The sequence below is a fragment of the Rhinichthys klamathensis genome, unplaced genomic scaffold (genome assembly GCF_029890125.1).
Source record: "Rhinichthys klamathensis goyatoka isolate OS25496 unplaced genomic scaffold, OSU_Roscu_1.1 h1tg000019l_1, whole genome shotgun sequence".
Taxonomy (NCBI): domain Eukaryota; kingdom Metazoa; phylum Chordata; class Actinopteri; order Cypriniformes; family Leuciscidae; genus Rhinichthys; species Rhinichthys klamathensis.
This window is the reverse complement of record NW_026606570.1, coordinates 6,946,044-6,972,768: the sequence shown is the minus strand read 5'-3', so window position 1 is coordinate 6,972,768 and position 26,725 is coordinate 6,946,044. Positions and strand designations below refer to the sequence as shown.

Below are 26,725 nucleotides of genomic sequence, written 5' to 3'. Positions count from 1 at the left end.
CAACCACTCAGTACCACTTAGCGACACCCTAGCTGTAACGTTTGGTTTGGTTTTCAGTTTCTGTTTCCAAGGACTTTTAGTTTTGTATTTACTTGTTTTAGTTTTTTTTTTCTTTGTTTTCTAATGCCAGTTTGTTTCCATAGTTACTGATTATGTTGTTCACCTGTGTCTTGTTGAGTTCCTCGTTATTCTGTGTATTTAGTGCCCTTGGTTTGCTCAGTTACTTGTCCTGTATTGTCTTGCCCATGTCTAAAGCTGTTATACGTTGATTTTTGCGGTTGTGTGTTACGGTTTATGTTTTTGTTTGCAATAAAAGTCTTTCCAAGGCAAGATCCACTTCTCCTTGTCTTTGCCTCACCTGCATCATGACACTAGCATCAGGATAGTGTTTTGTACAGACAAGCACCACTCACATTTCTACTGAAAAGGAAAAATGCATCACACAGTAAATGCATCACACTAAAGCAAGTCTAAAAAGTAAGAATACTTGTATATAAAATTTGTATTATATATATATATATATATATATATCCGTCAAGCATTAAAGCTTAGGTGTAATTCATTTGCCTTGGTATTGTAAAGCATATTTCTTTAACTTTAGCAATAAACAAACATAATTTATGCCACATATGGAGGTTAATCATAAACCTTAAAGAGTCGAGTTGCTGACTGAACGCAGCTGTGGAAAGACATTAGTCACGGAGCTATATGATTCCTGCTAATGACCCCTGCTGACTGTTCTCATTAGTGCAGGTGGAGGATACTTCATTTTACTGATGTCCTGCTCGCCATGTTGCCTAATTTTTTTTAAGAAGGGACTAAAACCCCCTTTCTCTCTGTAAATATTTAGATTTCAATTAGCAGTTTCTTTATAGCATTTATGCAGGACTAGTGAATCTGCACATTTCTTGCAGGTGATGGAAGGTGTCTAGCAATAAAGCAACTAGACCTTAAGAGCTGGCACACTCCGCTACTTAATACATCCATTGGTAAATGTCTGTTTATTGTCAATCTATCTGTCATTGTGACTGCTCCTCTCCACACAATGTCCATAAACCAGTAAAGCAGCACTCAATGGATTTCTTATTATCACTTGAGCTGAAGTTCATAGCGGATTGGCTTCGAAAGCAACCATTAAACGACACAGATGTTCCTTGAATCTGAGCTTCTTCAGTTGTTGGCGTCTGGCACATGGCAGGATGGCATCAAAATGCTGCTACGTCCTATTATCCTCTATTCAGCCTCTGAACCGCCACAAATGTTTCATTATCCATTCACGTATTCATGCAGCATCTCTGCTACAAACTGGGCACTCTATTTAGTTTGTGCCAGATGCATTGTTAAAGCCACGGCTTAACGTATCCGTTGACGTTTCAGAATGGGTTTCAGAATGAGCCCATCTTTTCCTCCTCATTCTTCATCATCCAGATGGGTCTTCTCTGAAGATAGAGGAACTTGCTCATATTGTGACGAGTCAAAAAAAATACCAATCGTTGATATTGTGGCAACCAATAGACACGCTCGGGGAGGAGGGTGGTCGGGATACCTTCTTTTATCATATCTCTGAAGATGCTGGCAGTTTTATCTCTAAGCCTATATGTTAGCGGCAGATTGAGCGCTCTGCCGTTGCTGCATACGGTCTGTTAATCAGTCAGGGCGGATGAGTTCAGAGGGCCTGGTGGGACTGCTCATAATTAATTATTCCCCACATCAACAAACACACAGCGTGACTGGAACTTTAAAGCCAATTGCCATGATTACGGAGGCTAATAGTATTAAAAGCCAAATTAAGAGATGAGAGAGTACAGCAGTGTAGCCAATGAGAGAGAGAAGGGGTCGTTTGTGTTTGACCCTCTCCACCAATCAATCTAATTCATCATTAAAAGTATTAGACTGAGAGAGTGCGAAATTGAAATGGCTGCTAATTGTTTCTTTTGTCAAACAGCTCATTTTCATGCTAATTCTGATGTATTAGCAAAGAGTGATGGTGGCGTAAACCAAAAGTTAAAAGTAAACCATTCCCTAACTAGACATTCATCGCAATATTACGATTTTTTTTTTAGGTAGATGATCCTTAAGTTTTTTTAATGTTATGTACAGTGAAATGCCTGTATTATAGATTTGACAGTACTAAACCGTATGACCTTAAAGTCAACATGAAATCATAATTTACCCTATTTATTTTCTTAATGCATGTTCCTGGTCGTTTTGTCTTCGCAATTTGTTTTCAAAATTTAATCACTTATCAAAATTATTTTTTTCTCATGATGTCACAGATAGTGTGGTCTCATGGATTATGCCAATAGCCAAATAGCTGTTTGGGCTTTTTTTTCTTTCTTTTTTTTGCCAACTCTAGTATGTAACGATGGAAATCACCTTTTTTTCCTCTCTCATTTAAAACCCATGGGTCCAACACACTTGCTTGGAAGTTTCTAGCAGAGATGGTCTTATTATTGGGAGATACGAGGATCCCTGGCTCTTACCATTGAAAAAAGCCTCACCGCTAACTTGGATCACGTGTTGAATTTTGTTCAGAGTTGTGGGACAGTCAATCACTGTTTGCGGATACTATAGAAACAAATGAGAAGTGCCATAAACTGAATCATACCTGTTGCACAATTTTCCGTGATTTCTCTTACAAAACTGCATTTTTTCGGTTTTAAACTCTAAAAATAGATAAATTCAAAATGAATTTTGAAGAGCAAATATGTTGAAGATTAGCTGACAGGCTGACGATTAATTAAATAAGCGATTTTTTTCACAAAAGCGGTTTATTCAGTGTAGTGAAGCCTCTCCTCCATTGACATCCATTCATTGAAAAAAAAAAGGCCTCTTGTCTCCTTCCCTGCTTACCGCAGCGTTAGCTAGCATTACACTTTTTCCAGCTAAGGTTGCAGGCTTGCCTTCAAGTGGCTTTGTTTCTAGTAAGTCTGAAGACCTTGATTAGCTGATTTCATGCGTGTTTAATGAGGGTTGGAGCTAAACTCTGCAGGACAGTGGCCTTAATTCAGAAATGTATCATTATGAAAGTAGAATGGGTTGCATATTAAAGTTAATTTTGCATTGATATTTATTTTACGCTTAGCCTAAGCGCTAAAATTTCACATGTTGCTTATTGATCTTTAACATATTCAAGCCTAAAAAAACAGCAAATTATACTTCAATACTACATTATGTGCCCATATGGAGACAATGAGGGGATAACCACTGTAAACCTATACAGGCTGCTTGTATAAAGTGCATTATGACAAAATGATATTTGATATATTGATATATCATGAGACTTAAAGGGATAGTTCGGCCAAAAATGATATTTAACACATGCATTACTCACCCTCAAGCCGTTCGAGATGCATATGTCAATCTTGTTTCAGACGAACACATTTTCAGTTATTTTCGAAAATGTCTTAGACCCTTCAGTGGATATAATGTGAAGCAATGGGGTCCACCTCCTTCAAGTCCCAAAATGTGCATACATCCTTCACAAAAGTAATCCATCCGGCTCCAGGGGGATAAACGAAGGCCTTCTGAGGGTAATCCGTGCGGTTTTGTCGTAAAAATATACATATTTAAAACTTTATAAATGAAAATATCTGACTTCCGGCAACGATCGACGCGCGTTCACGGGTGATGGAAGTCGGCGTACGAGGTAGGACGTAGCGTAGGAACCGTCGTGACATAGACGTTGTTTTGCTCTGCTCTCTGGCTGCGCAGGCGCGTTCGTTCTACGTCACGACGGTTCCTACGCGACGTCCTACCTCGTACGCCGACTTCCATCACCCGTGAACGCGCGTCGATCGTTGCCGGAAGTCAGATATTTTCATTTATAAAGTTTTAAATATGTATATTTTTACGACAAAACCGCACGGATTACCCTCAGAAGGCCTTCGTTTATCCCCCTGGAGCCGGATGGATTACTTTTGTGAAGGATGTATGCTCATTTTGGGACTTGAAGGAGGTGGACCCCATTGCTTCACATTATATCCACTGAAGGGTCTAAGACATTTTCGAAAATAACTGAAAATGTGTTCGTCTGAAACAAGATTGAGATATGCATCTCGAAGGGCTTGAGGGTGAGTAATGCATGTGTTAAATATCATTTTTGGCCGAACTATCCCTTTAATTAAAATTGCTATTACAATTACAAAGCTTTTATGAGGCACTTAAAACACTCTTGATCTAATAATTAAAGCTTTTAGATTTGTGACACGCATGTACTTCAGTCAAATACATGGCATACTTTCAAAATGTAATATCATCAGACGTTTCCACACAGCATTTACTCTATATTAGACCTTTCTACTTTGTAATCCACTGGGTCAAACTAGTGGGCATTTTGACTGTCCGAGGATGGATTTAAAGATGCCTCAAGTCCTGTAACTAGAGCTAGATTTTCCAGATCAGGTGATTGACACTCTATCCAGGTTTGTGTTGTCATCAATCGGGTATCACATTACCCATGGCCACCATGGCATGAGGGATGTCTAACAACTCAGCGCTGGCTTTCACTAACCAATTCAGAAAGTGTTACTGAGACCGTGTTACAAAGGCTGTAATTTGACCAATTAGCCCCGTGGCTAGCACACTGCCGTTTGGTCAGAAAACAAAGCTGACCTGCTGTCATGTTAATCGAACTATAAAAGCTTGTGGGATTGCAGGGATGACATGAACGAAAGAAATGACCCCTTCACAATATTGCATTTGTGGTGTGTCGGTTGCAATTTGTGTAGCAGCTCTGCTTCTACAAGCTGTTTTAGTGTTATTGCATCGTTTGTCAAAGTTTGGATGTGTCCAAACTTCTAGAGTCACGCCAAGCTGTGTTGATCCAGCATCAGACTTGTGGACTGCTCATCTGTCAGTCTGAAAGGCAAACAGTGAGCTCTTGCATCAGGACAGGCAGGATTTAGTGGAGGGTAGAGCAAGTTTGGCCGGGTATCAGTCGGGCAAAGTTGCATGTTTGGCTCGCTGCATTTCTGTCTATTTTCAGTGGCTCTGACTCACAGTATCCCATGGTTACCAAACACATAAGAGGCCAATGAGGTTTTGGCTGGCCAATTACCATGGCGGTGATGGAGGGGGAAAAAATGAAGAGAACAACAAGAGCAAGCAAGAAATGGAAGAGGGAAAAGGGGGGTATCGAGGGCTCCACAAGGATGCCAAACCTAGCTTATTATTATGCAAGAGACTCTGTAATCTCGGCTGCCTTCTCCCTGTCTGTTTATCTGGTCTGAGACTGACTCGTCTCCTGCAGTTCTGGGCTTTGAGTGCAATGGTGTCCGCCAGGATTTGGTGCCTACTGCGCCAGACTGCCCAGTGGCCCTGCCAGAACTGCTGCTCTGTTTACAACAGATAGGAAGTGCTCATTAGAGGGCTCATAAGTCATTTATGACTGCAGAGATTTTTATTATCTGGTGAGGGACTCACTTGTCAACACATTGACACAATATGGTGTGGTGTATTTACACTGAGCAATGGCATATTTGTAACGTACGACTGCTGAATACCATCGCCAGTTTCATTATTTTCTTTTTCTGATTGTAATTCACTTGAATTGTAGGTTTGACACTTGTTATTTGAAAGGGAACTATGTTCGTGTCATATTCATGTCAGATTACAAAGTGTTTTATTCTGGTGAAAGAAATGGAATATGACAGGCAAACGATAAAGATGACGGATATTGAGGTTCCCAGTGAGTATTTAGAATAGCATTGGCATCCTCAATGGTGAGGTTACACCATATCCCTCAGATTTTGTTTTTTTGTTATAATGCCATTTAGGCAAATTAAAGGGCGGCCAGGAGACTTGGCATTCAGCAGCGGAGACTGTATCCTGTGGGCCGGGGGAGACCGCAAATTCCTCATAGGATTACAGGATTAGGAATCTGAAAGGTGATGCAGTTTCTCACAGATGGGGGAAATAAAAAGGACAAGGCTGGCAGAGGAGTGATCCCTCATTAATGTCTGCTTCCCTTTAATTAAAAACTACTGATTGAATGATATTGGAGAGGATTAGGCTGAGGGATGACTCCTGAAACACACACGCACACATGCAAGTCAAAAGCATGCTAGGATATTTTAGGTGAGGGCTGTGCACGGCAGATAAAAGTCTTGCCTGCCTGGGCTCTTTCAGGAGCTGGTTAGGAGTTAAGTGATGCATTACTCTTGGCTGATTAGAGGAGGAACAAAAAGCTCTTCCAAATAGTGTGAAAGGTTGGCAGGTCACCATTATAAAGTTGGCCAGTGGACTCCATAATTGTCTGTGGTCATTTAACCTGTCAAAGGTTGCTCCTGTGGTTCTCAGATTGGTTTTAAGGGAAATAAATTTAAAAGACAACCAAACTGCTGTTCTCCTTCCTCCTTATCTATCTGTACTTTAAAGATTTGGGTTTTATTTTTGTCATTTTTGAAACAACTATTCATAAAAGAGTGGAGAATGGGAAAATGAGGGGGTAAAGAGAGAGTAACTGGATTGGGAAATGGTGCAAGCCAGGTTGTAGCTCCCATCGCCAGACTCAATGGGTTGGCACTAGGGCTGGGCGATAAAACGATTAACGATAATTATCGCGATATCATTTTTCTCGATAAAACGATATCAAGAGTTCGATAAATGTTCGATAATGTTTATGCGCCAAAAGCGGAACGAAACTCATTTGAACCGCGCGCCTCACGGACTGTTTATCCGCTCGGCTCAAAGTCCAAACGGCAGCGCGAGCTCACAAGAGCAGACGCGTTTACTCTGATCGGCCTCGCTCACGAGATCCAGTGAGAAGCGATTGAGTTCAGCGAATAACACAAATGTCCAGTTTAAACCAGTTTAAAGGCAGATGAAACAGAGCTGACAAACAGGAGAAACACTGTGCGCAACGATACAGTCAGAATCTGAATTGATACTGAATCCATTTACCATGGATTTACTGTAACATTAGCCTAGTAATTTTAACTGCACCATAAAATGTGGGATATACATATTGATTTGTATTATATTATTAATGTAGACAATGTATTAAAGGACTAATGGAATATAATTACAGTATTTAATAATGTATTTAGGCTACAGTTTTTCATACAAATACCATAGAAACCATAAAGTTACATATTGCCATGCTAGTGAGCTGCTATAGGCTATGCCTGGTTTTATCTGTGGTTATGATCTAACTGCATGATACTGGATAACCAATGGTTAATTTGAATAAAACTCAAACAGTCAGAATATTACGTTTTACCAAATAAAAATGTGGTTGTTAATTTTTTTTAATAGATGTTACTGTTTTTGTTAATGAACATAAATTTAACATATTAGTATTAGCTTGAGTTAGGATGCAGATTTACGGTCTACTCACTGTCAAATATGCGTTTCGAGATAAAACATGTAATATTAATATTGCAGCCTGCACTGCAAACTGTGCTGAAGATACGTGCCATCAAAGTCAGGCAACACAAACCTGTTTCAAGACTTGAAACAATATCCCCCATTAGCACATGCAGAAACTAAGAAATATATGTTTGGCAAGTGTTTGTCATGATACGTTCTGACAATAAAGAGTAGTTTAAAACCACAATTAATGCTCTGGTTTCTACAACTTTCACTTAGGAGCAAAAATCTGCCTTTAAACTTGAAAGAAATAAAGATTTGCATTTATCGTGATAATTATCGATATCGACTGATATAAAAAAAATTATCGTGATAAATTTTTTTGGCCATATCGCCCAGCCCTAGTTGGCACTAACTAACCTAACCAATTAGTAGTACATCAGAACACCTTTAGAAACGGTTTAGAAAACAACCCACAAAACCTTGCACCATGGTAGCGAGTTTTTCAGAGGCAAGTACCCTTACATTTTCTTCAGAAAAGAAAAAAATCTAGCTAGTTAGTCACTTTAAGTTAGTTTAACCCTAACTGACTAATGGCCTTTTTACTATTTTTTACTAAGATTTTGCGTCAAATAAGAGATGCAGTTGTGAGCTTTTACAATGTGCTTTTTCTTTGGTTTCTTCATAGCTCACTTTCACTGTTGTTTTAAGACAGGCCTTTCATAACTCCAGGATGTCATCTTTCAAGGGCACTTACTTATACTCTTCTAAACTCTTTTACCACATTTGTCTTTCCATGCATTTCTTTGGTTTATGTCAGAAATTCTGTGACCCAAACAAACCAGAATCCAGGAGACTAAATCATCTTTTACTGATGCAATCAGACCTGTCAGTGCCAAAGTAACATAACTTATTCCTACCACTTTCTTTAAAGCTCTTTAAGCTTTAAACAATTAGACTTGTACAATGATTCTCAATTGGTTCTTTTGTTGTTATTTTTTTTTCTTAATTTTTTTTTATGCAGTAACTTAAGTATGTACAATTTCTATTTTCTAAAGTTACATTTTGCATTTAGTCTTTTTGGTGTCTTTCCTGTTGTGAGCCTGTTGAAAACACTGGGACCCCAGATGTAAACTAATCTGAAACCGCAGCATAGACTGTCTTAGCCTCAGCTGCAGAGCTCTGAAATGGAAGTTGACCTGCTGAAAAACAAAACTGTGGTTAAACTTCATTACCGCCTGTAGCTGTTGGCTTTGAAAACAGGATGGCTTTACAGAACATATCCTAGTATCAAGTGCTGATCTTGCAATACGTTATTTCTAACAGACCAAACCACAAGTCTCAAAGGCTTGCACAATTGTACACAGTATTATATGCTTTCAGTAGGTGTGGCCCACAAGCTGAGAACTTGGCAGCAAAACAGTAGTTGTTATCAGTAACAACATGTAGGTTCCTAGTTAGTTTAATTTTTTTTATATGAGGTGTGAATGTTTCTCTGTCAATCTACCTTGTGTAAGAGAATGAAAAGCATGTGTAGGTTTACTCTTCAAATATTTAATAATATTATCTTGACATAACGTTGGTCTATTTTCTAAATTCTCCCTTTTGTTTTTAAATTTCAGACCTATGAGAGGCCTTATAAACTTGTGAATAAAACTGACAACGTGATGATGGAGAGCACAAAACCAAAGCATGAGTCTAAAAGCAACGACATTCACCACCTTGACTGGACAAAGCCGTTGGATACTGTTGGAAATGTAGTGTACCAAGAGCAACACAGGACAGAACCAGAATCAAAAAGAGAACCAGTATGCACCAACAAGAACCCTTTGTCAGAACCCAACACATCATTCTCGAAAACGCAAGTTAAAAAGGGCACAGGCAGTTCATCTGGAGGTCTCTTTGCATCTGCCATGTCTTCCCCAAGCACTGACACACTAGCATCATCTCCAGTTGATACATTAATGAATACCCCAGCTGACTCAAGTCTGTTCTCTTTTAGCAAAGACAGAGGCTTGCAGGTAGTCACTGAGCAGGTTTTTGGGAACATCAAACGTAAATATGGTAGGAAAGACCCAATGAAGGCCACAACCACGCATAATTTAGGCCTTCAGTGGGTCAAAAAGATGGACAGAGATACTGAAAACCAAGGAAGTACTAAGGAAAGACAACCATACAAAACTGATAAAAATGAATTTGAGACTGAGGAGCCTGAGAAGTCAAGCAGTAGGACAGATGAGAGTAAGACAACATCAAGCTGTGGCACCCTTCACTCAGATGAATCTATGAGTAAAAAGCGAAGAAATAGAAAAGTAGTTGAAGATAACTTATCTGATTCACAAACCACACAGCAAGTTGAGAAGACTGATAAAACAGACCAAGGGAGCACAAAACCTAAAATGACAAAGAAAATAGATTTCATTGCACCAAAACAATTCGGTGTGAATTTACGAGAGAGCGAGGAAGACAGTGCTGGGACAATGACTGATGATGTTGAGATGTTTCAGAATAGACAGAGGAAAACACCAGCTGGGAGACCAAGATCAATGATTGATGCCGACAAGCAAACAGAGGGTAGGCTATCAAAGGTCAAGGACAGGTGGTCTTATTTAAAGTCCCAGAACTCCTCTCCTCATAAAGACGTGAATCAATCTCTGTCCATTGAAGATCCACCCTCTGCCTTCCCTATTACCCCATCGAGCCCACTCTACACAAACACAAACAGTTTGACAGTCATTACTCCAGTGAAAAAGAAACGTGGACGCCCCAAGAAACAGCCGTTGCTTACTGTGGAGACAATTCACGAAGGAACCGCAACAAGCCCAGTTAGCCCTATCACTCAAAATTCATCCAGCACTTCAAAAAGGAGGAGGAAGCATAATATGTCAAAATTAGTGCAGTTGGCCTTCAACAAATCCCCTCCTGCACAACAGTTAAAACTCAAGAAATCAGGTCAAGAAGGTGTCCTTAAAAAGAGGGCAACTAAGAAAATGAAACTGGTCAAGATGCAGAGCATTTTGAATGAACTTTTGTCCACTTCTAATCCTGGCAATCTTGCCTTGAAGTCCAATGTTCCAGTTTCAAATGCCATGACGACCGTGGCATCGACAATCGAGGCCCGTTTTGGCAAGCAAATCAATGTCAGCAAGCGTGGGACTATTTACATAGGCAAAAAACGGGGAAGGAAGCCCAGAATTGATCTTCAAGCCCAGCAAAATGAGCACAAAGCCAGTGATAAGCACTCGTTGCCTATTTCAAGTCCCTTCGAGAACCCTCTAGTGCCTTCTAATACATCATCCACAACCGGAATGCCTTCTCCCAGGGTCATGCAGTCCCTCTCTTGTCACTCTGCAGCAGGTGGGACAGCTCACCCTGCCACCACAGATACCAGCCAGCATGACCTGAAGACAATGCCAAATCTACAGCCTATCAGTGCATTGCCCACGAAAACGCATAAGGGCTTGCTCAGTAGTAACTGGAAGCTGTCACCCCCAAGACTAATGGCCAACTCACCATCCCACCTGTCTGAAGTGGCTTCCATCAAAGAAGTCACCCTTTCTCCAGTTAGTGAGTCCCACAGTGAAGAGACAATCCCTAGTGATAGTGGAATTGGCACTGACAACAACAGTACATCTGACCAGACCGAGAAAGGCCCGGCATCCCGTCGGAGATACTCGTTTGATCTTTGCAGTTTTGATGCCACTGAGGCAGCTGTTATAGAGGCAAAGAGCAAAGCAGTGAGGGGGCATTACCAAAAGCGTGTCACTGCGGTCGCTGTGGAAAATTTCTTTGCTCAAGAGAGCCTGAAGAAGCAGAAGCATAGGAGGAAACGCAAGGCCCTCCAGAGCCAGGACGACCTGCAGTTTATGGCTGACCTCGAGGAGCTGGTTAGCAAATTCCAGGTCTTCCGAATCTCTCACCGCAGCTACAAATTCTACCATGAGAATTCCTATCCCAGCATCTTCCGTCTCAACTTTGACCACTATTATCCTATGCCATACTATCCCTACGACCCTGTGCACTATCTTCGCAGGAGCTCTGATAAGTCAAAGAGGAGGCGTGGTCGGCCAGCCAAGTCAAACGAGCCAATATCAAAGATGCCTTTTATTCAAGGGTTTGGCTGCCCAGTGCCTGGTGGCAATTACTATGCACCCTACGCGATGCCTTACACATCCATGCCTCTTGCCACAAGTATGATAAACATGGGCTATTATGGTCAGTACCCTTCTCCCTTTTACTTATCTCATGCACTTGGACCTTCAGCCTCTCCTATCATGAGGCCACCAGTCCCTCCACCAAAGTTTCACCCTGGTGCGTCCTCCAGTCTCACTGCTCCTAGCAGACATCGAGCAAAGAATATGCCACATGAGATGCCTTCATCTAGAATGAGCGACTCCCATCACCCTTCGAGCAGCTGTTTGGGAAGTGTCTGTCTCCACAAACGCAAGCACAAGCACAAGTACAAACATAAAGAGGATCAGTACATCCCACAGAGGGAGGATCTCGGCGGGCTCTTCAGTGGAACCCAGAGTCCTGCCTTTCTCAGCCTCTTGAATGAGAGACTCGAGAATAACTCTCTGTCCAAACTGAAGGACAAGCAAAGAGGCAAGCAAAGCACAGATGCTTCGCCAAAAGCTTCCAGGAACTACTTTGAAGTAGACACTCTCTCATCATTATCCTTATCTGACTCTCAGCATTGTAAACGCACTCGAGGAGAGACACTAAACAACTTCCTTAACATCTGCACTAGACAACCACATGAGCGCCTGCGAGCCAGCCAGGACCAGACGCTGGACTCCTTCAAGGGACAGCACTTAGAGGATGATGATTCTAGCGTTCACATCAGGAGGCATAGCTTGGAGAACTTTGCTGCATACAGAGGAGGAAACATGGCGTCTTTCCAAGGTGGTAGAGAAGAGAGGGCCGAGCAGATGTACCAGTCCAACACAGCTGTAGCAGGTAAAAATATATCTGTCTCTATGAAATGCATTCAGACAAATGTAAGATCCATACAAAATATTGATTCACTTGTTTATTTTTATAAATGAACATTATTTTGCTTTACCAAGCAGTGATTAGTTGGATAGAAGTGAAATCATGTTCTAATAAGTACAAAATCTAGAGAAACAAATGTGCTTTCTGAACACTTTGTATTCTGTTCTCAGTACATCTGGCAAGCAAAGTGTAATGCATGGATGGAGACAACTATAATTCACAAATTTCTCTTTCCTCCCTTTTCGCCCCTGCCTGCCAATGTTTTTTTCTTAGAGATATATTATTCACACGTTTTGATTTATATTCTACAGACATGCAATAAAAAACCTTGCCTCTTGTTAAAAGAGCTGGAGAGAAGCCAGAGGTTTAATGAATCCAGTCTACTCCACTGAAGGGGAATTGCAAGCCCAAGGCACAGTTAGATTACATTTTCACTCCCCTAGGGGAACTATGAGGATGACTCACATTCTGCCTGCTACCACCCACCTCCATGAATTTACTCGATGCTTCAAAGAGCTAGTTTGTTGTACTTAAACAGAGAAATATGACATACATCCCACCTAAGTGTACATCTGTGTTGATTTCAAAGCGCAGATTTAGATAAGCATGTTTTGACAGAATTGCCTTTTTATGGCAGTCACATTTTTTGCCAGTGGCATTATGGCTATCATGCAATAAAAGCAGCAAAATGAGGCTTTAATATGCTCAAATTTGCATTTAAGGTCACATCTCATTTACGATTAATTAGTTATATTTGCTATGGAATCATGGCATGACGACAGCACCTTTTTGATAATAAGGCTATTAATCATTGTGATGGGAGTGTCTCGTTTGGAGAAGAGGTTTTTCCATATTTTAAACGTAAAAGGATTATATCATGTTGCCTGACTTTACTATGTCCCAATTAAAGTGTATCTATCTGTCTGTCTGTCTGTCTATCATCTGTCTATCATCTGTCTATCTAAACTATCTCACAAAGAATAAGATTATATAAAGGGCTAAATAAATGTATCCATTAGAAATATCACCCTTTCACAGGCTCTTGAAAGTAATTCATCATACATCAGTGAGCCCATATGGTATGGATTGAAATTCTGATGGAGCTTTCAATGTACAGATCTTTCAGCTCTCTAAACCCTCTTTAACGTAAAACCTAATGCCACTAATTTACTAGCACAGGAATTACACCAAGGATTTCCATTTGATCGTACTGGTATAGTTTCATCTTTCTTTACACTGCAAGCAAGAAAACCCCTATTAAAATCCTTACTAATGCCAGTGCATGATCAGTTTTCAAGCAGGTCTACACCCACATTTGCTTAACAAGGGTTTTGTGTATTAAATGAGTAGCTTGCCTTGACAATCGACTAGAGAATTTGCAGGGGCAAAAATGTGATCTTACACCACTGTATTTTTTAAAAATCATTTACCTTTGAACTGTGGAATTCGGTTACCATGGCAACAGGAAGTAGGCCTCCACTACCGTGTAGAGCGGAGCTGTGGGGACAGCGGCGAGGCAAGTCCATAAATTGCTGCCACTAATGAAAACATTGTGCACAGGATGCAGGTAGAGATTTCAGGGAATAAATGAGTTGTGACACTCCCTTTGAAAATGAATGTCTCTGTCCAATGATTTGTTGGCACTTGGGAAGACTCTGCAAGTTTCCCAGTGATAAACTGAGGCCAGAGAAGGAAGGGCTCATGTTTAGTCAGGCACACATTTTACTTTATTGAAACCAAATGGGCTGAAGGAGCCCATGCACAGCTGGTTAGTGACCCATGCTTATTTTATTTTTTTTGCAGTTTTGTTTTGTTCTAACTCGCATCCAAAATAGCCCTGTTGATTGTTTAGAAAGTGTGGTTGCCATTTGATTTAACATTGCATTTTAATGCTATAATGAGAAGATTCCAAGCTGGATTAAGAATTAAGCAGGAGTGTATCCTGTTTTTGGGTTTGCACAGGTGCACTCTTAAGTGAGTCTTAAGAGAAACCTGGAAATGCATAGGCATAGAGTGCCCTGATCTCAAACATCTTCCACAATTATAGCTCTTGTTTGTTTTCATGGAAACCTACCAGATGGAGTGGCAATCAACAAGAAAAGAGAAAAAGAGACCTCTCCAGAGATATGAAAAGAGTGCAGGAGAGATCTTAGATGTGGAACACACATTTTAGGCAGCTTTAGGCTGTCTGAACTCATTTCAAACAAGGCTGCCAGAAACCCAGCATTTCCTCTGGTCTGGGCTTCCTTCCAAAGCTCCAACGTGAAGTGTAGATGCAGTAAATTAATCACAAATGTATCTGAAGCCTCGTAGTTTATTACTCACGTTTACAGACGCTTCTATTCATTGTGAATGTGAACACGCTATATTCACTGATTGACTGATAAGTGGGAGGTTCCTGATGTTTCCTTATTATGTGCATGGATGCAGTTATCCACATGTCAAGTGTTAAGTGAGCTGTTGCTTCACAGTCCTCTCCTCTCATGGGGCATTTTTCCCATGTTCGCTTATTAACGCTTCACTCTGTCAGACTGACAGCTGATAATGATAAACTGCATGACTCAACAAGCTTGGCTGTATCAATTGCTATCAGATCTGTATATGCAGGAATATTTATACACCAGCTAATACAAATTAGAATGTTGACACATTGGATTGTCACATCATTAAGCACAGAAGAAAGTTTATCTCTCTCAGTCTGGCTGCATACGTCATGACTCACTCAGGGGTCTTAAGTTTACTTTATAAATATCACTGCTTCAGCTAGCGAGATGATGTGCAATTCAATTATATTATAACAAACGACTGGCCAAATGTTTACCAGACTGGCCTAGCACATTTTTCACAATCAGTGTCTCATAGCTAGGGATGGGAACCGTAAAGAATGTAATGATCCCAGTTCTGATTCCTCTTATTGATTCCAGTTGCTTGATAGTTCCATTAATGATTATTTTAGTACTTTTAGGGACTAAATATTTCGATTAAATAAATGCAATTCTTTTGCCAAATGATGAGAATTTCAATAATAAATTATTTTAAAACCATTCTTGCAAAAGGTCTTTCAATGATCTTTTTAATGTCTTTTTTAAAAGACAGGTGGTGTAAATGCAACCCCATAATTGGCCTCAACTATATATTAAATCAAATACTACACAAACAAAATGTGGTATCATATTAAGAAATACTGGCAAAACATGGTGCATCTTTAACTACACATTGCCAAATGAAAAAACAATCGGTACTACTCTAATTAAAATCAAACTGGTTGTGCTGTATATTTTTTAGTTGATTCAGTAGCGGTGTTGCTGTGCAATGGAGTAAGGTAGTGCAGGAAGCGAGAACCATTAACAAATGTCATTTAATTCTGATATTTTTGGAACTGTTTGTGAATAAGCTGTTGCTTGTCATTTTCATTGATTTGTTTTGTTTCTTGTCCTTTCACCTCCAGACCACAGTTCATACAAGAGGAGGTACAAGGGCAACGAAGTGGAAGATATCCAGTGCGACATGCGAAAAATGTGTGCCTTCTCCAAGATCCTCACCACCAAGAAAAACCTGGATCACGTCAACAAGATTCTAAAAGTCAAGAGACTTCAGAGGCAGGCCAAGACAGGGAACAACATGGTGAAGAGACGCCGAGGGAGGCCAAGGAAGCAGCCGCTTTCTCTCGAGGAGGGATTGCTGGGTCAGATGCCAGTTCTTGAAAAGTGTGTGGACCTTCCTGGGAAGAGGAACCTTCACACCGGTCTGGTGCCTGCTCAGCTTGAGTTCTCCAATCATGACTCCATCACAGACGCCATTGAGTCAGTGGTACACATGGCCAGATCCCAAACCAACCCGCAATCCATGCAGGGAGGCAAGCACTGGCACAAAGTTCAGCCAGAGCTCCAAATGGAGCGTCCAAACCGCAGAGGAAGAGGGTACAGGAAAGAAGCAGCTATTCTCACCTCTCATTAGCGAGGTTATGACAGTGCACTGTGAGTTAGCCTTGTGCTTGGGTCTTTGTATCGTTTCTTCGGTTTGTTTTGATCTGAATTCTACTGACACATTTTAATGGGCATTCGCTGAGAATTTGGATCATGGTTGTGGTCTAAAGAGCTCTGCTTTCAGTATGTACAATTCTATCACATACTTTATTATTGGTCTCAAGGAGACAAACTGAACTTTTACTTTCCCAAAGCCCATAACCATGAGGACGTTGAAAATATGGCTTTAGCCATAATCCACCAGCACATGTAAATGAACTTAAATGACAGTACTGTGCACTTTTTCCTTTCTTGTTTTTTATTTCGCTCAAGCACAAAGCACAGATCTTCTGGCAGAGGTTGATTTCACTGGTAACTCACCGCTAACACACGCTTACATACGCTTGCCTGCGCTCAGGTGTGTTTCAGGCATGAACTAATGGCAATACTTTCGGATGAAACCCTTTTCAGAGATGTTTTGATGGCTATCGTTTCACTGTACATAGCATCATATTCTACTAACATTTCAAATTCAAAGTATTTTAGATCTACCTATACTGTCAGCATATCAAATCAAAAACCATATAAAGTTTGAAATGTTTTTGTTCCGTTTTTAACCAAATAGAAGTAGAAAGCTTGTTCAAATGGAGAAACATATTTAGTCGTGTAATCTTAACGAAGTGGAATCACTGCAGATCGAAGGCTTGTTGAAGACACAGGACATCAAAACGCATCCCAGTAGTTCACAACAGGCTTGATGGAAAAATGCAACGGTTGCATTTAAAACCAACAAAGCACTTATTTCTTTTCTTTCTGTTTTGTAGGACAAGTTTGAGTGGGCTGAAGTTTTAGTGTCAGTGTTGGTTTTTTGCTTTAAATAATAGTGAGCACCTGGGTGATATTTCCATGATCTGACTGGAAAACAAGTTCTTATTCGAATGGCCTTCTCCAGAGACTCCTTGAGAATGTGCCTGCTCTTGTTAACTAAAAAATAGTATGTCTATATACCTGTCAGTATTAGATATCTCCATGACCAAAGTTTCAGTGTAGTTGTGCATCATAGGATAGATTGGTTTCAGTTTAGCTGCTTGTGTATATTCCTCTGAATGGTGTGGTGGTGTGCTTATTTTTCGATTAGTCTGTCATTTGGATTGGAAAAATACAAAACAGAATGTACACTGAAGACTATATAGGCGATCGTCTTGAACATAAGACATCACAAATGAATCAAATATATGTCCTACGCGGTTTTAGAATCAAGTTACACTGATATACGTAAGCGACAGAATAGATTTGAATGTGGTCCTAATTTGAATAGCTTTCCATTTGTTATTGATTTCTTAGTTTTAACATATATGTGCCTTATGTTTGTCTATAAATCCATAACATGTTCAGGTACTGAGAACAATTAATGGCAAGATATCAGTCTAGAATGTACATAATAGAGTTTGCTGCCCTGGTTGTAATGCGTTCATTTCGATGTGATCATTTTCACAGGTCTTGCTACAGTGTAATAGGCTTCATTCTGTCTATATACATATATACAGTTCAGTGACCAGGTAGCACATCTAGTACACCTAAAGACACTCAAAATATCTCTATAACCAAACCCACGCAGGGTTTTTTAAATGAATACATGCTTATTTACTATGCATCAGGTTATTGCTGTGAATCCACTGACATAACTTTTAGCATTTAGTCTTTTGTAAGCTTTCTGTTTAATGAAGTGGTCTTACTGAAAAATTTGAAATCTGAACCGTTCAAAAGAATAGTGCTAAAACTGACTATCATTTCTTTTGCAATTCTAGTCATTGTCTAGAGGAGAAAAATCAGCCTCTAAGCAGTGCAGCCTTAATCAAAAATTTAATTCCACAAATTGTCCCCTGTAAATAGTCGACCTTCTGTAGGTTGCTGTATAGCTGCGTGAATCATGCCTAAGAATCATGTCGATATGTTGCACTCACAGTTGTCCAAAGCAGGACACATGTAGTGGCTTAACATGCCATGTGGTGTTATGAACCATTCTGTCCTCGTGATAACTTGCAGTGCATTAAAGCTCAAAGAAATAATATATGCCGGCAGCTATTTGCCTCAGCCAGTTGTACTGGACCTTTTGTCCATTTGCGCTGGTTCCGCTAAACACCTGCGAACATTGCCAAAAATGTTGACCATTTATTAGTGCTTTAGGCACCGAAAGCTGTTTTAAAACAAAACGTACACCGTAGCAGTTTTCTGAAACATTATAGAGGATTATAATAGGTTAATCAAACGTGGCTTTGGTAACAAGGCCTGGCAGCTCAAATATGCTCGGCTTCGGTTTTTAAAATGCCAGATATATTTTCTCCACCAGCTGATAATTGGTGCCTTGTGAAGTTAAGTGTATTTTTTTTATGTTCCTGCTCCTAAACGTCAATAGCGACTTTGTGTCGAGTAAATGTTTCCGAGGTCACAGAGAGAATGTCATCCACTCAAATGTACTATTGTATTTTTAGTTTGTATTGCTATTAATGAAGTTATAATACAAATGAAGTGTTAATCGAAAGTAATATTCCTAACGAGGACACAACAGAAGCTCTTATCGCTCTCTAAATTTGAATTCATGCATATGGTGTTATGACCATTTTGATCATTTGATTTCTCTCTCTGCATGCTCTATTTCATTGTATGCATATCAATTTGAAAAAAGTCAAGAAGATGATCTTATACATTGTTTGATATGTTTTTTTTGTAATGGATTTTAAATTCATAAAGCATTTTGTACATTGTATGGATATTAAAAACAGCAAATAATGGACGTATATAGAGAAGAATAAATACTGATATACACAAACATATGCATTGTACATAGAATGTATGTATACACATTAATGTTTTGTGTAACTGTGTATACAGACATGTTTATAAATACAAGTACTACCCTGTACATATGTACATACATATACGCTTGCATGTATTTGGTCATGTTTGCCGTTCATGATCTTGTAGTTTTATTTTTTTATTTCTTTTTCTTACTGTAAAGCTCATTTTGTGCAGCCATCTCCGGTGAGCAGTATTGAGCACTTAAAATACAGTTGATCTTGTTCATGTCATTCATTGTGCAAAAAAAATTAAATAAATGAATTTATCGAGAGCTCACTTCCGTTTCTTTGCCTTTTTTTGCATAGTTCTTGAATGTACACTAATGTAAAAAGTTCAAAACCATTCAAAAGTTTGGTGCAGTTATTTAAAAAAAAAAGAAATAATACTTATATTCAACAAGGATGCAATACATTGAACAAAAGGGACAGGAAAGACTTTTACATTGTTACAAAAAAATATATATATACCGGTAGTTAAATGCTGTTCTTTTTAACTTTCTAGCCATCAGAGAATCCTGAAAAAGAGTGTTTTCAACATTGATGATAATAATAAGAAATTTTACTTGAGCAGCAAATCATCATATAAGAATGATTTCTTTCCTGTAGCTCAAACAGTAGATTGTTGCCGCTTGCAACGGCAAGTTCATGGGTTCGATTCCCAGGGAAAGCAAGAACTGATAAGAATGTAAATGTGTAACTTGAAAATTCAATGTTAGTCGCTTTGGATAAAAGCGTCTGCCAAATGCATAAATGTAAATGAAGGATCCTGTGACACTGAAAACTGGAGTGATGATGCTGAAAATTCAGCTTTACCAACACATGAATAAATTACATTTTAATATTTTACTGTATATTTTTGAGTGAAATTTGTGTGATTTATACATTCAGTCCTGCTAACATTTTTCCTAATACGAGGCACTCTCAATCCTTGATTCAAACCACATTCTAATTGTAGGATATTGTCTATCTTTCCAGAACAGTAACCTACAGTAAACCAGGAAGAAGTCCTGTTATTAACCTGAAGAATCTTTTATTTCCTAGAAGACACACACCCTTGGTGAATATAGGAGGTCTCTCACAAAGATATTTCAACACCATTTCCCAAAAGGAACAAACCTTTGTTAATTCCCAGAGCATGGATATATGTGTCAGATTCTTGTTTACACTTCCAGCATTTCTTATTGTAAAAAAAAGAAAAAAAAAGAAAATCGTTTTATGAAGCTTTACTGGTGTATAGTAATACTGATGTAAAACCTTCTAATGGATCAGTTTACCTCTTGCTTCCTTCAAATACCTCAAATTGTGTGATGTGTCACTATTAAGATATCTTTGCCAAATCTTATACACCTTTGATAAAAAATGTGATTCCTTCTGAGGAGGCCTTGGTAATTTGTAAAACTACACAAACATTGTTTCTTTTTCCAATGTGAACTGATACCTCCAAAAAAGCCAAAAGAGCCAGGTGATTTTCCAGATTTTCAAATACACAATATCAGCTCTGACTTCTTGAGTTATTGGTGCATCCAATAAATTTCTTTCACTAGAGGATAAAATGGGTAATATAATACTAAACAACAAGCATTTCAACTCATTCTAACTATATCTAGATTCTGATGTAGCCTATATAATTCGGAATAAAACTGATTAAATACCCTTTAAATTTCTTTATCAGGGGTAAGCTCCTTATTTCCCTCCCTAATTGCAGGTAAGACATCAAATGTATTATGTTGCTTTGTCTGTATTCTTATGCCTTTTCCAAGTAACCAGTTTGCTTTTCTAGATGTCTGACTCGAGTTGCAAATTAAAGGACTGAGTCAGATTCAGGGCGATTGCATGATGCTGCGCAAGCACAGAAAAAATATAACGTGGTGATCGTGCATACATTTATGCAGTCTATTGCACTGTACGTTGTACGTTGCGCTCAACTTTATTTTTTTAAAAAGTGATTCCAATAATATTTCAAGCAATTCAAAACCATCATGGTGATCTGAAGTGTCTCAGATTAAATAATCCATTATTTAATATATCCGCCAAATTTTCTTATCAGGCCGATAACAATAACGTTATAAACGTATATCGGCTGATACCGAGATTGTGGCCGATATATCGTGCATCCCTAAAAATAAATCTCCCAAGATTGTTCCTTTTGGAAATGACCATATTTATAAAAGGAGATTTGCTATATGCATAATAATTGACCATCGCAACCTTGAACTTCATTCACCACTTCAAAAAAGGAAAGCCATGTAAGCTAACCTGTTCAATATAGTTAAATTGACAATCTAGAGAGAATAAATGGTCATAACAGCATGCCTATTTATACAAAATTATGTTTTCAATTGCAGCTTAATGCCGTCAATAGAATAAAATGATTATTAATGATTAATGGCATGTTTTGTAATTAACGTGATGTAAAACTTTAAATTCGCATATAAATGCAGTCGTATGCGTCATTCCCCTAGTTCTTCAGCTCTTCGCTGTGCTGCTAGAACACCATCATGGTAGGCAGCCATATCACCCTGTAGCCCAAGACTGGTTGCCCACTGAAGCTAAGCAGGGCTGAGCCTGGTTAGTACCTGGATGGGAGACCTCCTGAGAAAACCAGCTTGCTGCTGGAAGAGGTGTTAGTGAGGCCAGTAGGCGGCGCTCACCCTGTGGTCTGTGTGGGTCCTAACGCCCCAGTATAGTGACGGGGACACTATACTGTCAAAGAGCACCGTCCTTCGGATGAGACGTTAAACCGAGGTCCTGACTCTCTGTGGTCATTAAATAAATCCCAGGATGTTCTTCGAAAAAGATCCTGGCCAAATTTGCCCCTTGGCCTCTAGTCGATAGTCGATAAGGGCCTCTGTCCATCTTGGCCTCCTAATCATCCCTACTGATTGGCTTCATCACTGTCTCCTCTCCACCAGTAAGCTGGTGTGTGGTGGGCGTTCTGGCGCACTATGGCTGCCGTCGCATCATCCAGGTGGATGCTGCACATTGGTGGTGGTTGAGGAGATTCCCCCTTCAATGTAAAGCGCTTTGAGTACCCAGAAAAGCGCTATATAAATGTAACATATTAATTATTATTATGTCACATTTTCGCAAGAAGAATCTAAGCAACTCACATTAGCGCACTTTGGTGATTCTTGTCGAAAACTAAGGGAAAGTTTTTAGCACATATTTAGCTTTGATACCTGGATAGTGCTCACAAGCACTATCCAGTGTGTTTGGATTTGTCCACCTTAGGCTGGATCTCTTCAACCCCGATGCATGTGTGCACTGCCGGCAGCTCTATCGTTACGCACTCGAGCGTCGTGGAGTGTTTGTTCGGCGGGGCAGTGGTCCGCTCCTGTCTTTGGGTGCTAATCCAGAAGCGGCGATCGCCATGTTTGGAGGCTACATAGAGTTGGAGGAGGCCGAGGAGTGTTGGTGTAGTGTTCACAACAAGGTTCCTCTGGCGGCTCTGAGTCTGAGCCAAACTTTGACTGTCAGGGGTGATGATTCTGTCTCGCTTTATTCGGGCGAGGAATACTCGCGGGTTCTATTTGACTCCTGTAAAAACAGTGGTGAGAACTCGCCTGCCGATCTATCCAGATTTGGTAGAAGTGACCCTGCAAGATAGCGGGTGCAAGTAAGTTTAAGTATGTTGTCAATAAAAGAAATGTGTGTTCAGCATATAAGGCCTTAAGTTGTTGATTTGTCAAAACAATCAAAATGCATTAAAACCGCTAACCTCACAGTCAGGCTGTGTGCCGACAGTGGAGGAAAATGCAGTGATATGCAATATAAAGCAATGTTTGCAAAAGGATTCGGGGGTCGATGTCTGCCTTGAGCGGTGGCGCACACGTGCACTAACACCGTGGCTTCTTCGCACGATTCCAGTGGGGCTATCGGCTGCGGTTTCTTTCACGCGGTTTCTTTTTTTACATTTTATTTTAGGTCCCTAGCGCCGCTCATATCTGCAAGATGGTGTGTAGAAGCGATGTTGGCTCTGCTGTGCCATTAGAGCATAAGATTGTTCGCCTATTTGGCCCGAACTGCTCCTGGGTGCAGACAGCAGGGAACAAGCAGTTACAAACACATGTACTTGTTTTACATTTACGAGCTCTGGGATTCCTGATAAATCTCAAAAGGGGCTCGCTGGCCCAGAGTCAGCGGATGTTATATCTCGGTCTGGAGATGGATTCAGAGCTGAACAGAGGGCAGAGGATTTTCACAGCTGTCTGGCTCAGTTTCGACTGGGGAGGCTCACACGTTTTATTCTTACAGTATTGAGACTGATGGGGCTCAATAGCGGTAGTATGGCTGGGTCACCTTTGTGCATGGGTTCCGGCGCTCGGCGTTCGGTAGCAAGCCATACGACATTTAAGCATGCGTCGATAGCGCCATTGTGCTTTAAGGCCCTGATCTCCTGTGAAACCTGAATCTGTTGACCGAAGGAATCCCCCTGGGCAGGGTGACGACGTGTAGTTAGTGACGACAAATGCATCACAACACGGACGAGGAACTCTGTAAGCGTGTGCCTTGAATAGTGTTGCAGATCTGGGATCGGTTTCGGCAGGGCTGATGTGGATCTTTTTCCGTCTGCAGAAAACAGACGGCGCCCGCTCTTTTCTTGATTATGGACAGGAGCTGGGGGTGGATGCCCTGTCGCATGTATCGCTCAGGACTCTGTACTCGCTGTACGCAGAAGGCTCTGTCTTTGATTTTGGTGGCTTCTTGCTGGCCAGTGAAGACATGGTACGCAAGCATCATGATGTTGTTGTTAAGGACTCCATGGTGTCTTTCCCTATGCAGGGACCTGATGTCCCAAGCAGGAGGCAGATTCTGCACCTCTGCAACTTTGGTCTCTAGGGGCCTACCCGTATAGAGGGAAAATCTGATTGTAGCTGCAATACATAGCGCTTGGTGCAGACAAAGGTTGTTATCGCTGTATCAGTGCCTGATTGAGGGGATACTGATTTATTTTCTTTTTTTTTAAGGAAAGTCACTCCCATTCCACTCTGGAATTTTATTGGATGGCCTTTTTCGGCTTGTCGTTAGGGCATTAATGGTGCTGCGCCAAAGCTAGCACATGCTTGCCTTTCGGTTCCTTAAAGGCCCGGGTATACTTCATTTTCCACGTTCCGCTCCGTCTCGGACAGTCGAGAGTGCGAGCCTTTCAAAGTATACTCCTTTGACCACGTTTGTGGAAAGATGCATTTGGCGCGTGTGCTTTATCTAGTGGGTTTTGTTTTCAAGTGCTCTCTCTCCTCTCCACCTATAGCTGGTGAGTGTACTGGCACCGTTGTAATGTGGCTACCGTCCCATCGTATACACGTCATGTCTATACGTCATGTCGGGAGTGCGCCCTGTAAAATCTTTGAAAAGACAGAAGACTTGCTTTGTGCCCTGTGTGAGTTGTACGCAGGCACTTTGAGCAGATGCAGGCTATGCACTCGTCTGACCAGCTTTTGATCATGTTTTCCTACTCCAGAAGTGGGAACTCCAATGGAAGCTGCTGTCTAAGCAACGTCTTTCGCATTGGATTGTCGAAATCTATGTCTATAGTATATACGGAGTTGGTTCTGCCTGCACAGGTGTGGGCACTCTACGAGGGGCAAGGAAACGGCATGGTTAAAGACTTTCGTAAGGCTGCCAGTTGGGCTTATGAGTTTTGCATATAACTACTGTTCCCGGAAGGAGGGAAACGAGGTACAACACCTCTGAGCCCTGTGCAGTCGGAGACTTGGTTAAGAGCTGGACTGAACAAAGGGGATGATGCATGTGACTGCATTTAAATGCTGTGGGCAAGTAATGCCACCAACGTCATCATGCGTCATTGGCCTTTCAGGCATGAATAAACGTGTCTTCAGCAAATGGCGCAAGAGCGCGATATGCCATATTCATGTGTTTTACCTCTTTTCCCTCCTTCTTGGAACAGTAGTTATATGCATAACTCAACATTTTGTATGAATCAGTTGAATGAATGCTTCTATGACTCATTCATCAAGACAGCGATTTGCCGCCACCTAGTGGCTGTTTTAATTTGATAGGCCTAATTAAAACTTTAATCTCATAAAAATTATTAATTAAGTTATAATTGCAGTTTAAATGCATTCACCCCTAAGATTACATATACATTAACCACGGTTAGATATTAGGTATACATTTAAGGGGTCAGATTTAAGTTTAAATTTAAGGGGCCCGTAATTGGAAAGTTAATTTCTACCACTTCCCTGTAGGTGATATTTCATTAAAAAAGAATACATAAGCAAAGTTTACTATAAAACCAGTATAATTAATGCATCACACTTGTGAATTTATCTTCAACTGTTTTATCGTCAACATTTTTCTTAGAATTATTATAACAATAATTCTGAATTTTAATCATTATAAATACGAACTATAATAAATGATTTTATTATTACTATTAACATTATGGTATAAATGTATAATTATGAAAGTTCATAATTTCTGAGGGAAAAATAAATAAAGTTGAGGCCAAACTCTACTTGTTACTGACTTGACTTGATCCTTTGCAGGACTCGACTTAACTTGCTTAAATGTCAGTTTATAATTACCCAGGATTAATTGTTAACCCCGGGTAAATGTGAGCAATTTGAAACGTGAAGTAAGATAACCAAGTAAGTTTCCATTTACCCTGTGTCAAGAATGACCCAGGGTTAACTATTTCAAGTGTGAAAAGCCCTTGTTTTAAAACCATAAAAAATCTTAATAACCCCAAACTTTTGAACTGTAGTGTAACTGCATTGATTTCTAAATGGTTGTTGTTGTCGTTTTCACTTCACAAAATCTCTTTTTCCCTTAATGTTTGTTCTTTTTCCCTTTCAAATCTAGCAAGGTTGTCTTCTATACATGTAATTGGTGTCAGTGTGCATAGGAGAGGGAATCCCTGCTCATCAAGCTCTACACCTCATTCCCTCTCACTGCATTATTACAACTCTGCATAGTACAGATAAACGGATTGGCCCAAATCCCAGCCGTTGGTTGGTGAAGGCAAAGTGAAAAGCATCTAACCATAGGCCTGTGCCTCTGTAAAAAATTCCTGTTGCCATGGCAGCTGGGTGAACTGCCCAAATATTCCAGGGCTCCACTTGGCTAGAATAAAATGTCTCAAGTCAGGCTAGTGAATGTGTACATCTACAACGCCGCAACATTTCGTCAATATTATGTGCAGTGCGGAAATTTTGAGACTGTAAATTCTGTTGAAAAGTCATAATTGTTCTTTGTAATCGAAAACAGATGACAGGGGTCTGGCTATTAGAGGTAATGGGGTGCAGATGATAACGAGAGTTGTTTGTGTGAATCATGTTGGCGTGACTCATCTGTGGCACTACTGCTATGCGTCGCTCACAGCGCAGCCATGTTACCCCTAATTATGTGAGTTAGGGCTTGACATACCTATAAAAAGAGAAAATAAACAAGCCAATGTCATCGTCTGTCCCCTAACTGTACTTCACTGGATGTGCTTGCTGTCAACATCTTGACATTGACGTGTCATTCCTAGCTATTAGGAATTAGACTTCAGGATTTGTTACAACTGATCTTCTTGCATAATAAAACATAGCAAGCAATTTTCACCTTCATTTCTAAAATGATGAATCCCAT

The 26,725-nt window shown here is 40.2% G+C and overlaps 1 protein-coding gene across 1 annotated transcript in view; it reads left to right on the top strand.

Moving 5' to 3' along the window:
• Positions 1-19,406, top strand: part of setbp1 (SET binding protein 1) — an 81,479-nt gene extending 62,073 nt beyond the window's left edge. The window contains exons 3-4 of the mRNA XM_056237574.1: positions 8,934-12,270; positions 15,755-19,406. Of these exons, the coding sequence (XP_056093549.1) occupies positions 8,934-12,270; positions 15,755-16,263 (3,846 nt within the window). The 3' untranslated portion in view covers positions 16,264-19,406. The remainder of the gene's footprint in view (positions 1-8,933; positions 12,271-15,754) is intronic.
• The last annotated feature ends 7,319 nt before the right edge of the window (positions 19,407-26,725 follow it).